At 36.8% G+C, this 12332-nt stretch overlaps 2 protein-coding genes across 3 annotated transcripts; both read left to right on the forward strand.

Moving 5' to 3' along the window:
• The first annotated feature begins 53 nt into the window (after positions 1–53).
• vps11 (VPS11 core subunit of CORVET and HOPS complexes) lies at positions 54–7138 on the forward strand. Its single transcript, XM_058788949.1, is given in 17 exon segments — positions 54–230; positions 492–640; positions 751–886; positions 2307–2470; positions 2568–2815; positions 2949–3131; positions 3133–3148; positions 3222–3373; positions 3461–3647; positions 3754–3897; positions 3973–4170; positions 4283–4444; positions 5034–5167; positions 5366–5568; positions 5768–5939; positions 6056–6278; positions 6380–7138. Coding segments are annotated over 17 exon segments (2781 nt in total). The 5' UTR covers positions 54–88; the 3' UTR covers positions 6548–7138.
• Positions 7139–8204: 1066 nt separating this feature from the next.
• On the forward strand, positions 8205–11601 carry ift46 (intraflagellar transport 46 homolog (Chlamydomonas)). 2 transcript variants are annotated; one of them, XM_058788953.1, is made up of 12 exons: positions 8205–8306; positions 8821–8914; positions 8993–9069; positions 9137–9288; positions 9557–9631; positions 10155–10248; positions 10327–10455; positions 10534–10652; positions 10752–10818; positions 10899–10959; positions 11039–11124; positions 11301–11601. In XM_058788953.1, the coding sequence occupies exons 1-12, from the start codon at positions 8283–8285 to the stop codon at positions 11391–11393; spliced, it is 1071 nt and encodes a 356-aa protein (XP_058644936.1). In that variant the 5' UTR covers positions 8205–8282; the 3' UTR covers positions 11394–11601. The 2 variants fall into 2 exon arrangements, with proteins under 2 accessions (XP_058644936.1, XP_058644937.1); XM_058788954.1 differs by having other exon boundaries at positions 9140–9288.
• Positions 11602–12332: the final 731 nt, after the last annotated feature.

The following is a 12332-nucleotide window of genomic DNA, read 5'->3' on the forward strand; positions in this document are numbered from 1 at the left end:
CGAATACAGAAAACAAGAATAGCCTGACGCTAGTCACATGACCGTGATGTGAGTCACATGATTTTGCTAAACAAGAACTGCTTGGAAAATGGCAGCGTTCTTGCAGTGGAGACGTTTTGTGTTTTTCGATAAAGAAACGGTGAAAGATCCGAGCGAAAATGGGAAAAATTTCCAACTACCGGTGGGAATAGCGGCCTGTGATTCAGGTCGAGGACACATTGTGCTTGGAGATATCCTTAAAATGCTTAAGTCATGCTTGAGGCTAGTTAGCAATGATGACACTGATAAACAGTTATACTAAGTATATTTCATAATTATAGTTGTATAAGTTATAAATCTTAGCGTATTTCAATAGGTTGCAGTAAGCCTGCTTTGTAAAATACATGTTTTATATTTTTCATGAATCCAACATTAAGTCCTTTCTGGCTGATGATATATGATGATTTCAGTTGTGCCATATGTGCCTGTTTTCTTTAACTCATGTAATGCACATATGGATGGACAGATCTGGTTTTTGACCCGCTCCCTGCAGCTGTCCGGCTTTCAGGCTTATAAGCTGCGCGTGACACACCTGTACCAGCTGAAACAACACAACATCCTGGTGTCTGTGGGTCAGGATGAGCCTGGCATCAATCCTCTGGTAAGAATCATGACAGCTGTCTGCTGAAGATACATGTCAGTGCAAGTGCAGATCTGTGTGTGCTTTAGAGATGCAAGTTGATTTCTAAAGTGCATGTGTTTGCCCATCAGGTGAAGGTGTGGAACCTTGATAAGAAAGACAGCGGCAGTCCTCTGTGTACCCGGATATTCCCTGCCATACCTGGAAACAAACCTACTGAAGTGTCTTGTCTCAGTGTACATGAAAACCTTAATTTCATGGCTATAGGTAGGATTTTTTTAATTTACAAATCAGGGTTATAGTTAATTAAAATGGTTTACTTAAGATAAAATACATTAACTGAAATACAAGAGTAAAAATAAAATTATAATAGTATAATATTCATTCAGTTTCACCATATTTAAAATCACAAACCCTAATAAAAGTCAAGAGCACACAAAAATTACTCAAATTAAAATGAAAACGGAAAATGTAAAAATAAAACAAATTCAAAATCTTAATATTTTAATTATACTACAATAACACCGTCACAATTGTTAGTCCATGTCTCTTTAAAATGGCTAGATATTTAGAGCTCAGGGCAAAACTGGTCCCCCCAAAATGAGAAATTTTATATAATCTTGTATACTGCAATTAATAAGATTTTAATTTGAGTATTAGTATTTTTATATGGTTTGAAATATGTTTTCATAAAGGTTATAATTCCCCTAAAGTTAAATTTTAGAGGGCAGATAATAATAAACAAATTTGCACTTTAATGTTGCAAAAGTAACCAAATGCCAAGTAATATTTATTTATTTGATTTTGTTTTCTAAAAAATTAAATAAACTAACTAAAACTAAAATAAATAAACAAATATAACTTGAAATCACTTCTAACATGTGAATAATTTCAGTCACACTAAATGGCAGTTGCAACCCATTTTTTCTGTAATATGCATTTCAAAGTGAAACAAAAAAAATTAGTTGAGAGAATTTTTTTTTTTTTTTTTTGTGGTATTTCCATGAATAATTATTTGGATCTGGAAAAGTAGGTGTTATATACCAGAATAGCTATGTCTTGTACAATCTGTAAACATACCACACATATATCTGTCTCATTATATTATGTTATTATTGACAACATCTGCACCTGCAAAAGCTGATGGAGAGCTTTGCAGATTTCTCAAGAATTTGACTTCTTTATTTATCAGACATTTTTGTTAATTTGATTATGATTTTAGGCAATTTATAAAGGCGTGGTACTCCATAAAACTTACTTTACTATATTTTAAGACAATTCTGCAGATTCCCAAAACTCAAAAAATGAAAATCAATATTTCATACTGCACATTATAAAACACTGAATACATTATAATGCACAGAATAAGGTAGCCTTTAACAAGATTGATTTTAGCTTTTAGTTTTTAAAATAAAACTTTACTAAAAATAAAAAAATTTAGTATTTAGACATTTTCTTTTTTTCTTTTTTTATCAGTTTATGGACATAAAATAATGATATGTTTATCACTGGCCAGAGTTTTAATATCAATGCATCTCAATAAAAAATGAAACCAAAAAAATTAGTTGAGGAAAATTTTTTTGTTTTTTTTTGTGGTATATCCATGAATAATTATTTGGATCTGGAAAAATAGGTGTTATATACCAGAATAGCTATTTTGACTGTAATGTCTGTGTTGAATTGTCAGGTTTTACAGATGGCAGTGTTGTGCTGACGAAGGGCGACATCACCAGAGACAGACACAGTAAAACTCTCAGCCTCCATGAGGGCAACTGTCCAATCACAGGCCTAGCTTTCCGACAGGCTGGCAAAGTCACACACCTGTTTGTCGCCACTTTAGAAAAAGTGCAGGTACATGTTAGTTCCATGGAATGTGATTTTCTTCATCTTAGGAAAACCAGATGAAAATCATACCGAACTGAAAGCAGCATTATTCTTATGTTGACAGTGTTACACATTATCAGTGAAAGAGTACCCTCGTATAGAACTGGACACACACGGCTGTGCCCTCCGCTGCTCTGCGCTCACAGACCCCTCGCAGGACTCACAGTTCATAGTGGCCGGAGATGACTGTGTGTATTTGTACCAGCCCGACGAGAGAGGACCCTGTTTCGCTTTCGATGGGCACAAACTTCTAACTCACTGGCACAGAGGATACCTGCTGCTGCTCACACACAATAACAAGTCACCCAGCAAGTAAGACTCATTTTACTGCAAGAATCATTGCTCACAATGAAGTAAGACTCGTTTGTTTTGCATGGATTATCTGTCCTTTTTTTTTCCTTCAACTTAATCCACATTCACATTTTTGACATTTTAATTTGTGCAGATCTGATTATGGCAGCAGACAGACATCCCCTACAGAAAAGCACATCCTGACCATTTACGACCTTGACAACAAGTTCATCGCTTACAGTGCGGTGTTTGATGATGTCATTGACGTTCTGGCAGAATGGGGCTCTTTTTATGTCCTAACGAGGGACAAAACACTGTATATGCTGCAAGAAAAAGACACAGACCAAACTAGAGGTTAGTACAGTATTGTCATAAAAGGAAACTAAAGGAACCCAGAATAAAAAGTAATATGCACTACCTTATTTAGATGCTGTTTAAGAAGAACCTGTTTGTGATGGCCATTAACCTGGCTAAAAGTCAACATCTGGACAATGACGGTCTGTCTGAGATATTCAGACAGTATGGAGACCATCTCTACGTCAAAGGGGATCACGATGGAGCTATTCAGCAGTATATTCGGTATATTTGCAGTTCAGATTTTTACTTACACGTTTCATTTAAAATCTGGCAAGTCATGTTAACCTCCTGATCCTCTGTCTCTCTCAGCACCATTGGGAAGCTCGAGCCCTCATACGTAATCCGTAAATTTTTGGATGCACAGAGGATACATAACTTGACAGCCTACCTACAGGCCCTCCACAGGCAATCGCTGGCCAACGCTGACCACACTACTCTGCTGCTCAACTGTTACACCAAACTGAAGGACAGCTCCAAGCTGGAAGAGTTCATAAAGGTCTGTAGAAAAGAGATTTTGGCCTGAATGTGCATTTAAGCTTTTTGAATGATGCCTTGACTACTAACAATGCTTTGCAAACTCTGCATCTCTCCTCTGAATGTAGAGCAATGAAAGTGAGGTGCATTTCGATGTTGAAATTGCCATCAAGGTGTTACGTCAGGCTGGTTATCACAGTCACGCCGTGTTTCTGGCAGAGCGACACATGCACCATGAATGGTATCTAAAGATCCAGCTAGAGGATTTGAAGGTGAATATACGATACCGTTATGACACACAAATAAAGCTTTTTAATGAGTTTATGTAAGCCAATACTCCTTTTCAGAATTATCAGGAGGCTTTACGCTACATAGGAAGGTTGCCGTTTGATCAGGCAGAGAGTAATATGAAGCGTTATGGAAAAATTCTAATGCACCATGTGCCTGAAAGCACCACCATCCTCTTAAAACGCCTTTGCACCGACTATCACCCCAGCAAAGACTCAACCGACAGGGACAGCCTGGACAGGCCTGTGGAAAACAAGGTCAATCATTTGCATTAGCATTAACACATTCAAATAATCTGACATTGACAAGTGAGTTAATCCAGATGATTTAAAATTTTATCTCAACATTTTTTTTTTTACCTTTTCACAGGCCAATCCAGAAGAGTTCATCCCAGTCTTTGCCAATAACCCACGAGAGCTGCGAGCGTTCCTGGAACACATGATCGAGGTGGATCCGTTCTCACCTGAGGGAGTTTATGACACTCTGCTAGAGCTCAGACTACAGGACTGGGCACATGAGCAGGACCCAGGGGTAAAAACATGCTTTGTGCAATCTGTAAACATACCACACATATATCTGCCTCATTATATTATGTTATTATTAACAACATCTGCACCTGCAAAAGCTGATGGAGAGCTTTGCAGATTTCTGATGAATTTGACTTCTTTATTTATCAGACATTTTTGTTAATTTGATTATGATTTTAGGCAATTAATAAAGGCATGGTACACCATAAATCTTATTTTACTATATTTTAAGACAATTCTAATATTTCATACTGTACATTATAAAACATTGAGTTCATTATAATGCACAGAATAAGGTAGCATTTAACAAGATTGATTTTAGCTTTTAGTTTTCAAAATAAAACTACAATAATTTTTAGTATTTAGACATTTTCTTTTTTTTTTTATCAGTTTATGGACATAAAATAATTATAAGTTTATCACTGGCCAGAGTTTTAATATCAATGCATCTCAATAAAAAATTATACAGATTCCATGAAGACGTAGCTTCAAGACCATTTTTAACATTTGTGGGGGGTAAATTTCGATTGCTTACTGTTGTAAATGTATATACTGCAGGAAACCCATTGCTCTTTCTGTCTTTTGTCTGACAGAAGAAGAAAGTCCTGCAGGAGGCAGCACTGTCCCTGCTGAGGAGCGACAATACTGTGTTTGACAAAGCCCTGGTGCTCTGCCAGATGCACAACTTCAAGGAAGGAGTGCTGTATCTGTATGAAAAGGGCAAACTGTAAGCACTATTTCTTATCACTGTCCATCTCACTTAACATGCTATAAAAGTTATCTACATCACTTCTACAGCCATACTAGGGCTTTGTGTGACAACAGACCACAATTACTGACTGAATTCATTTCAAAATTTAATCCATCTAAACTTGCATTACATTGAGTAAAAAAGCAAAAGTGACAGAACGGCCTATTTCTGCAGGTACCAGCAGATCATGCATTACCACATGCAGAATGAGGAGTACGGGAAAGTCGTGGAGGCCTGTAAACGTTATGGGGACAGTGAGGTGTGTTTGTGGGAACAGGCTCTGGGCTATTTTGCACGCAAAGAAGAAAACTGCAAGGCCTACATTAGTGAAGTCCTGCAGCACATTGATGAAAATAACTTGATGCCTCCACTTCTGGGTGAGTAAAAGGAAACAAAAAAAGTTGTTGGTCGCACCTCTGTGGTCTTTTTCACACATGACTGTGTGAACTTTCAACACATTTCATACTTTTTCAGTTCTCTTTGCTCTTCACCTTCCAGTGAACTTTCGATCATATACCTAGTGTTGTCCATACTGTTCGGCATAATTTTGACCTTTTATGAATGTTTATGTTGCAGTGGTGCAGACTTTGGCTCATAATTCCACAGCATCTCTGTCAGTCATAAAAGACTACCTGATAAATAAACTGGAGCGGGAGACCCAGCAGATTGAGGAAGATGAAAGGAAGATTCGACAGTATAGAGAGGAAACGGCCCATCTTCGTGCTGAGATACAGGAACTTAAAACCTGGTGAGCAAATCAAGGATTCATTCATTAGTCAACAGCATTAAAAAAAAATGGATGCTACAATTGATAGTATAGGCATGTCATTATATATTTTTTTAAAAATGACATTGATATTTCAGTGCAAAGATCTTCCAGAAGACCAAGTGCAGCATGTGCAACAGCCCATTAGAGCTGCCATCTGTGCACTTCCTGTGCAACCACTCTTTCCATCAGCACTGCCTGGAGAGCTTTGCAGAGAGCGAGGCCGAGTGCCCCACCTGCACCCCTGAGAACAGGAAAGTGATGGACATGTTGCGTGCACAAGATCAGAAACGAGATCTGCACGATCATTTCCACAGACAGGTATGGATTTTTCTCCTGCAGGACATTTTAAATTGATCAAAGTTGCCAGTGTTAACTAAATACTTGAATAGAAAATTAAATCGAATTTCTCTTTCTCGTAGCTCAAATGTTCTAATGATGGCTTCTCAGTCATCGCTGACTATTTTGGCCGTGGAGTGTTTAACAAACTCACTCTGATAACGGATCCTCCTGGAGGAAAGAGTGGAGCTGGGAATCTGGAGGCTGAATTCAACAGAGATCTGCTCATTAACACCAAGAGAAATGTTTGAGAGCTGGACTGGTGTTCATATTAAAAGAAGAAGTGCTGATCTTGGGTCAGATGTCTGACTGTGATCTGCTCCAGAAACAGCTTGAACGGCCTTTGAGCAAATCTAAATTAAACCCCACAACTTCTCTTCTTGGTGTTGATTTATTTATAGGCCGGATTGTGGAGAGCAAGATGACAGCTTGTGCAGAATGTCTTTACATCTTTGTAGTCTGCAACATCAGATCAGCATAAAGTGGAAAGTATCAAAACCACAGTGGGTGATGATAACATTTAAGATCTTGCACTTCAAGACCGTGACCTTTTCAAGCTTTCAATTCAGCTGCCATTGGCACACTACAGAAGACACCTTGCAAAACCTTATTTTGCATCCCTTAATAATTTATGTATAATATTTAATTAGTGTTGCAACTATTCATTATTGCATATAAAGCAACTAATCAACAATAATCAATGTCAAATGCCTGTAAAAGTGTCATTAATTGTAAAACATCATTGAGTTGTAACTTGTAATTACATAGCATTTTGTTGTATTATCTCAGATGTTTGTTGAGGTCTTAATTTGTCATGAATTAATAAAAATGAAATATTTACACAGTATTGTACATTGCAGAGGCCAAAGGATGCAGAAATGTGTGTAAAACAAATTCTGAAGTCACACTTCAAAAAACCTCTGAACAATTCTACTATCATTTATGTATACCTTAAATAGTGTCTAGTTTGCTAACTATTTGGTGAGTTAGAAAAGTTTGCAAAGCTAAACAGCTGAACCAGCAAGAAAAGATGCTAAGAACCACATCCTGTTCTCAAGAGCTGATCCATGATGCCTAAAACTGCTGTATGTCACGCACGGCTGCCTAAAGCTCAAAGGGTAAACTTTTTAAGGGTAGAGTTGGTTAAAATCACCTTTTTGCAACCTGTTTTACCCACAAAATCGCTAAACGTTTGAAATGTTGACCCTTAACTGAACTGAAGAGTTACCCTGTCCTCATTGTTGATGGCTTTTTCAGTCTTCTCAAGCTCTGCTTTGCCCTGTGACTCAAATTCCAAATCTCAGCTTTACACTTCACTCAAGCTATTCTCATTTTAGTGTCACAGATAAAAACCAAGCATAAAAAGAAAGTTAATTGAATGAGTATATTTATGTCCCCCTAGTTACATAATGCTTTTTAGTTTTTCTTTCTCCCACCATATCTCAGCAGACTGAGGTGAAACCACATGGTTTCTCAATGATGCTTTTGAACTATTCAGGTTTAGCAGTAAACCATTAGAAGGACCTTTCTACAGCCATTCAATGAACATCTTGTACCTTTTTGTGGACTAGAAAAATAATTTTGCATTTGATATTCATCATTGTATTTATTCAAGATTACTTTAAAAGGATTTATAAACTTTTATTAATAGAAATGTTTGATGTATAATGTATGTGTCTGGTGTGCTTTTTATTTTTAGAACCTAAAGAACAGTACATCATGCAATTTCTAATTTTATGAAAATACCACACATAAAAAGGTTTCTTTTTTTTTTGCAAATCAAATTATAAAGGACTTTAAACTATACACAAACCTGCAATGTTATTAAAGCACTAAAACTGATGTAGCTCTCTTTTTTAAGTTGTTAAAAAATCTTGTTCTTTTGCTATTGAATAAAAAATGAATTTATCAAACTGACGTTCTCGCGCACTTCCGCTGAACATCTCGCGAGATCAAGTTTCCTTGGCAACAGTACACCGTGTTTTCATGGAGAGGTCTGAGCGACAAAAGGTTTGTTATTATTATAGCGCAAATGTCAATATTTAATCTTACATACAATGTTAAATACGTAAAAATGTATGTAAGGCATTAACGTGGTGTATTTTATGGCTCGCTATTCAATGTAGCTTGCAAATCAATGTAACGTGCGCATCAAACACTAAGCTACAGTAAACATTGTTATTTCTTAATGTTTATGTGTCATATTTTGTCTAAATAATTCACCACGTCACGACGTTACGCGACAATAATGGTTACTAGTTGCTTCCTAAAACGGTTTTTGGTAACGTTAGGTTATAATAGTCCCGTAAAGCTAAACAGCTAAACCAGCTGGAAAAGATTTACTTCACAGACTGTCTCTAAACCTTGGCAGTAACGTTACTTAAGGGCATCATAGACATGTTCTGAGTCAGCAGCGTTTTGGTATCACAATGACTCCTAAAAATACAATCTTGGTAGGCATCTCCCTAGGTTTTGAGACCCAGTATTAGTAAAAACTAAAAAGTGCAATAATATCTGCAAACAGATTCAACTCGCAACCAACCAGCCATACGACGAGAGTTTTGAGGTGAATGCAGAAGAGGCGGTCAGTGTGCACACACCATCCCCAAGACAGATAGGTCAGACTGTTTACCACTTCTTTACATTTTACCTACCACTCATCAACTGTTTTTCATGCCGTTATGTCTTTATTTCAGTTTCCAGGAGGACAGGCAGGCAGAAGCAGAGCGCCATGGCCACTTATGCTGGCCATAAACTTGAAGAGGTCTCCAAAGTAAGTTCACTAACATATTTGGCTAATGGATAAAATGAGGTTTGAATGACCTGTTAACATCTGACAGCAGAGAAAGAAAGAGCCGCCACCTGGGGCCCACGCTTCTAATCAGAATGATGAAGAGGATGAGGAGGAGGATGACGATGATGACGAAGATGATGATTCTGATGACACTGAGTCTGATGAAGAGGAAGGGGAGCCTGGATCTGCTCCAGAAGGGTACGGCTGTTCATCTGAGACACCGTCTTCTGTCTAAGATGAGAGAGACTGATTGATATTAATGTTTCCTTTACTTTTAGCTAAGGTGAAACTGTATCAAAGAGGAGATATACAGAGATGAAGTAGACAAGTTTATGAGCTACAACACGTTTCAGTAATATGTTTTATCAATAGTACTAAGAGCATTATAGTTACATCTAACTCGAAACAAAAAGCTATTTTATTATTTTTGAAAATAACGTGTGTGTGTGGGGATGATTTCTCATAGCGCATATGATCCAGCCGATTATGAACATCTTCCTGTAACAGCTGAGATCAAAGAGCTATTTCAGTACATCACAAGGTTAGAATGCACCTACTTCACACCTTCACAGCATTTGATGTGCACCTGTACACAAAACAAGAGCATCTGGCAAACTGACATTTAAACTGGCACGCAAATGAGTGTTTCTTCAACTATGAGCACTTTTGACCCTGTGGATATTAAGAACTCTTATTTATTACATTTGTTTGCTAACAATGTCTAACAGTGAATACACATACATCACAGAAGAATTCTGTCATTTTTTCCTAGACTTACATGACCATCTCAAAATAGGAATTGAATTGGTGGTGGAAATTATGAAAATTTAAACAATTCTAGAAGAAAATGACGACCCCCCTTTTTGCCTGGGCTATTTAAACACAATTAAGTAATATTTTCACACTTTTAAATTTGATAAAATTAGAAATGCCCAGTATTTTTATTTTTTTTCAAGACAGTTTTAGTAAATAAATCAACCTTTTATATATGAAAAAACTCAAAAAAACACTCTTGATATCTCATGAATTCTTACTAGTATTAATTGCCTGAGTGTTTCTTTTAGGTATACTCCACAGACGATAGAGCTTGACCATAAACTGAAGCCCTTTATCCCTGATTTCATCCCAGCTGTGGGGGACATTGATGCTTTCCTCAAAGTGAGAGACAATTTTCAAATCAGAACGGTACATGAATGTCCAATTTTCAGTTTCTGAATGTTTCTGTTCAACTCACAGGTACCAAGACCAGATGAGAAGGCTGACAATCTGGGTCTCCTGGTTCTGGATGAGCCGTGCACGAAACAGTCAGACCCAACAGTGCTTTCCCTGTGGCTCTCAGAGAACAGCAAACAACACAATGTTGCTGTGAGTTCACACACACAAACAAGAGATGATTTTGGCCTAGTAAGTGAAATGAGAAAGTAATCCGCATCTCTTTCACAGGAAGTTAAAGTAAAGAGCATTGAAAACCCAGAGAAGAACCCGAAAGCCATAGACAGCTGGATCGAGAGCATTAGTGAGCTGCATCGGTCCAAGCCTCCAGCAACTGTACACTACACAAGGCAAGCACTGATATGAACCAACCATGAACACACAGAAAAATGCAGAACACAACATCTATATGTCATTTTTTCTAACAAGAGTGTTGTATATTTCTTCAGACCCATGCCAGATATTGACAGCCTTATGCAAGAGTGGCCGCCTGAGTTTGAGGAGCTTTTGGGGAAGGTTAGATCTTAATTGAAATGTCATGAATGAAATCTGCAGATTCAGACATGTTCACCTTCACTTCCCCATCTGTTCATCAGGTCAATCTCCCCACTGCAGATATTGACTGTGATTTGGCAGAGTATGTCGACATTATTTGTGGTAAGTTGCATGTTTCTTGCATTTGCATCTTTGATGCTTTTTTGGTTTTATTGTAATGACTGTTAGTGTAACCTATCAGGAATCCTGGACATACCTGTGTACAAGAACCGGATTCACTCACTTCACGTCCTGTTCACACTCTACTCCGAATTCAAAAACTCACAGGTCAGTTTCAGATACTATACAATATTTCATAAAAAATGCTTTTCACAATCTGCAAAAAGATTAATTGTTTTGCATTATTTGGCATTTATTTACCTTTTTTGTAAAGCACAGGATTTTAAATATTGAAGTTCTGGGTTATATTATTGATGAGCTGATTTTGTTTTTCCTGCGATCAGCACTTTAAATCTGTAGCAGAAGGCCAGAAATCTGACACCCCGCCTGCTTCACGTACAGCCACGGCTGAATTAGAAAGACTCACTTTGGACTGAGGTCTCCTTCGTGGCTTATTTTCTTACATCCTGTTTTGTTCTGTTGTGTCGCCAGTTGTAGTTGTGAAGTTACATTCTGTTATGCATCTTAGATTTATAGGTTGGTTTAGCAGATTTTTTAAATAAAAAATGTATTTAATCAAACTGTAGATTGTCTTTAAAAATCATTAAATCTGTTCCATCAGTCCACTGCCTATATTTATTAAAAAATTTTACAGTTTGTATTGAGTTGGTCTTTTCTATTTGAAGGGTAAAACCCACTTTAATCTTACTATCAGGAGATTCAGTCTCTTTATACCTTTTTTAGGAGATATATTGTTAAATAACAGTGGGTACTGTATAAATATCCCATAAAAATAATACTGAATTAAACTGATTCAACACTAAACACCGAAAGGCATCTGGTGATTTAGCATAGCAAGATGACATTATAGCCATAATTAGTTCTAGACATTTAAATGATACGCTGAACCAGAGCAAGTTGTGTTTTATGATTTAGTGGCTGGGAAGGTTACTTTTAAAATGTATTTAGTTACAGATTACAAAATACATGCTTTAAAAAGTATTTTGTAATGTATTTCGTTAGATTACTTAATTTTAGTAAATTAATCTAAATACTTTGGAATACTTAAGGTTAATGGCATATTAACTTTGATGTCTTGTTTTTATGTTAACCACCTCTAAATAAAAATGGGTGGCATGAATACATTTAAAACAATTATAAATGCATAAATAATGCTATGAGATTAATATTTTCAATACAACATTTCGAACATAGAAATAAAAAATTATGGGAAAATATGTTTTTAAATATGAAACTAAAACCGCCAGTAGGTGGTGGCAAATCACTGCCTTAATGAAAGAGTCATGGAATCGATTCGTTCAAAAGGCCCGATTCATTCAGGAATCAAGCAAGTGATTTTATGAATGTAATTGAAT

The sequence above is a fragment of the Onychostoma macrolepis genome, chromosome 10 (assembly GCF_012432095.1).
Source record: "Onychostoma macrolepis isolate SWU-2019 chromosome 10, ASM1243209v1, whole genome shotgun sequence".
Taxonomy (NCBI): Eukaryota; Metazoa; Chordata; class Actinopteri; order Cypriniformes; family Cyprinidae; genus Onychostoma; species Onychostoma macrolepis.

Coding starts and splice junctions, on each gene's coding strand:
- ift46 (XM_058788953.1), top strand. CDS start 8,283: ATGGAGAGGTCTGAGCGACAAAAG. Junction 10,249..10,326: donor ACATTGATGCTTTCCTCAAA/GTGAGAGACAAT, acceptor TTCAACTCACAG/GTACCAAGACCAGATGAGAA. Junction 10,960..11,038: donor GTATGTCGACATTATTTGTG/GTAAGTTGCATG, acceptor GTAACCTATCAG/GAATCCTGGACATACCTGTG.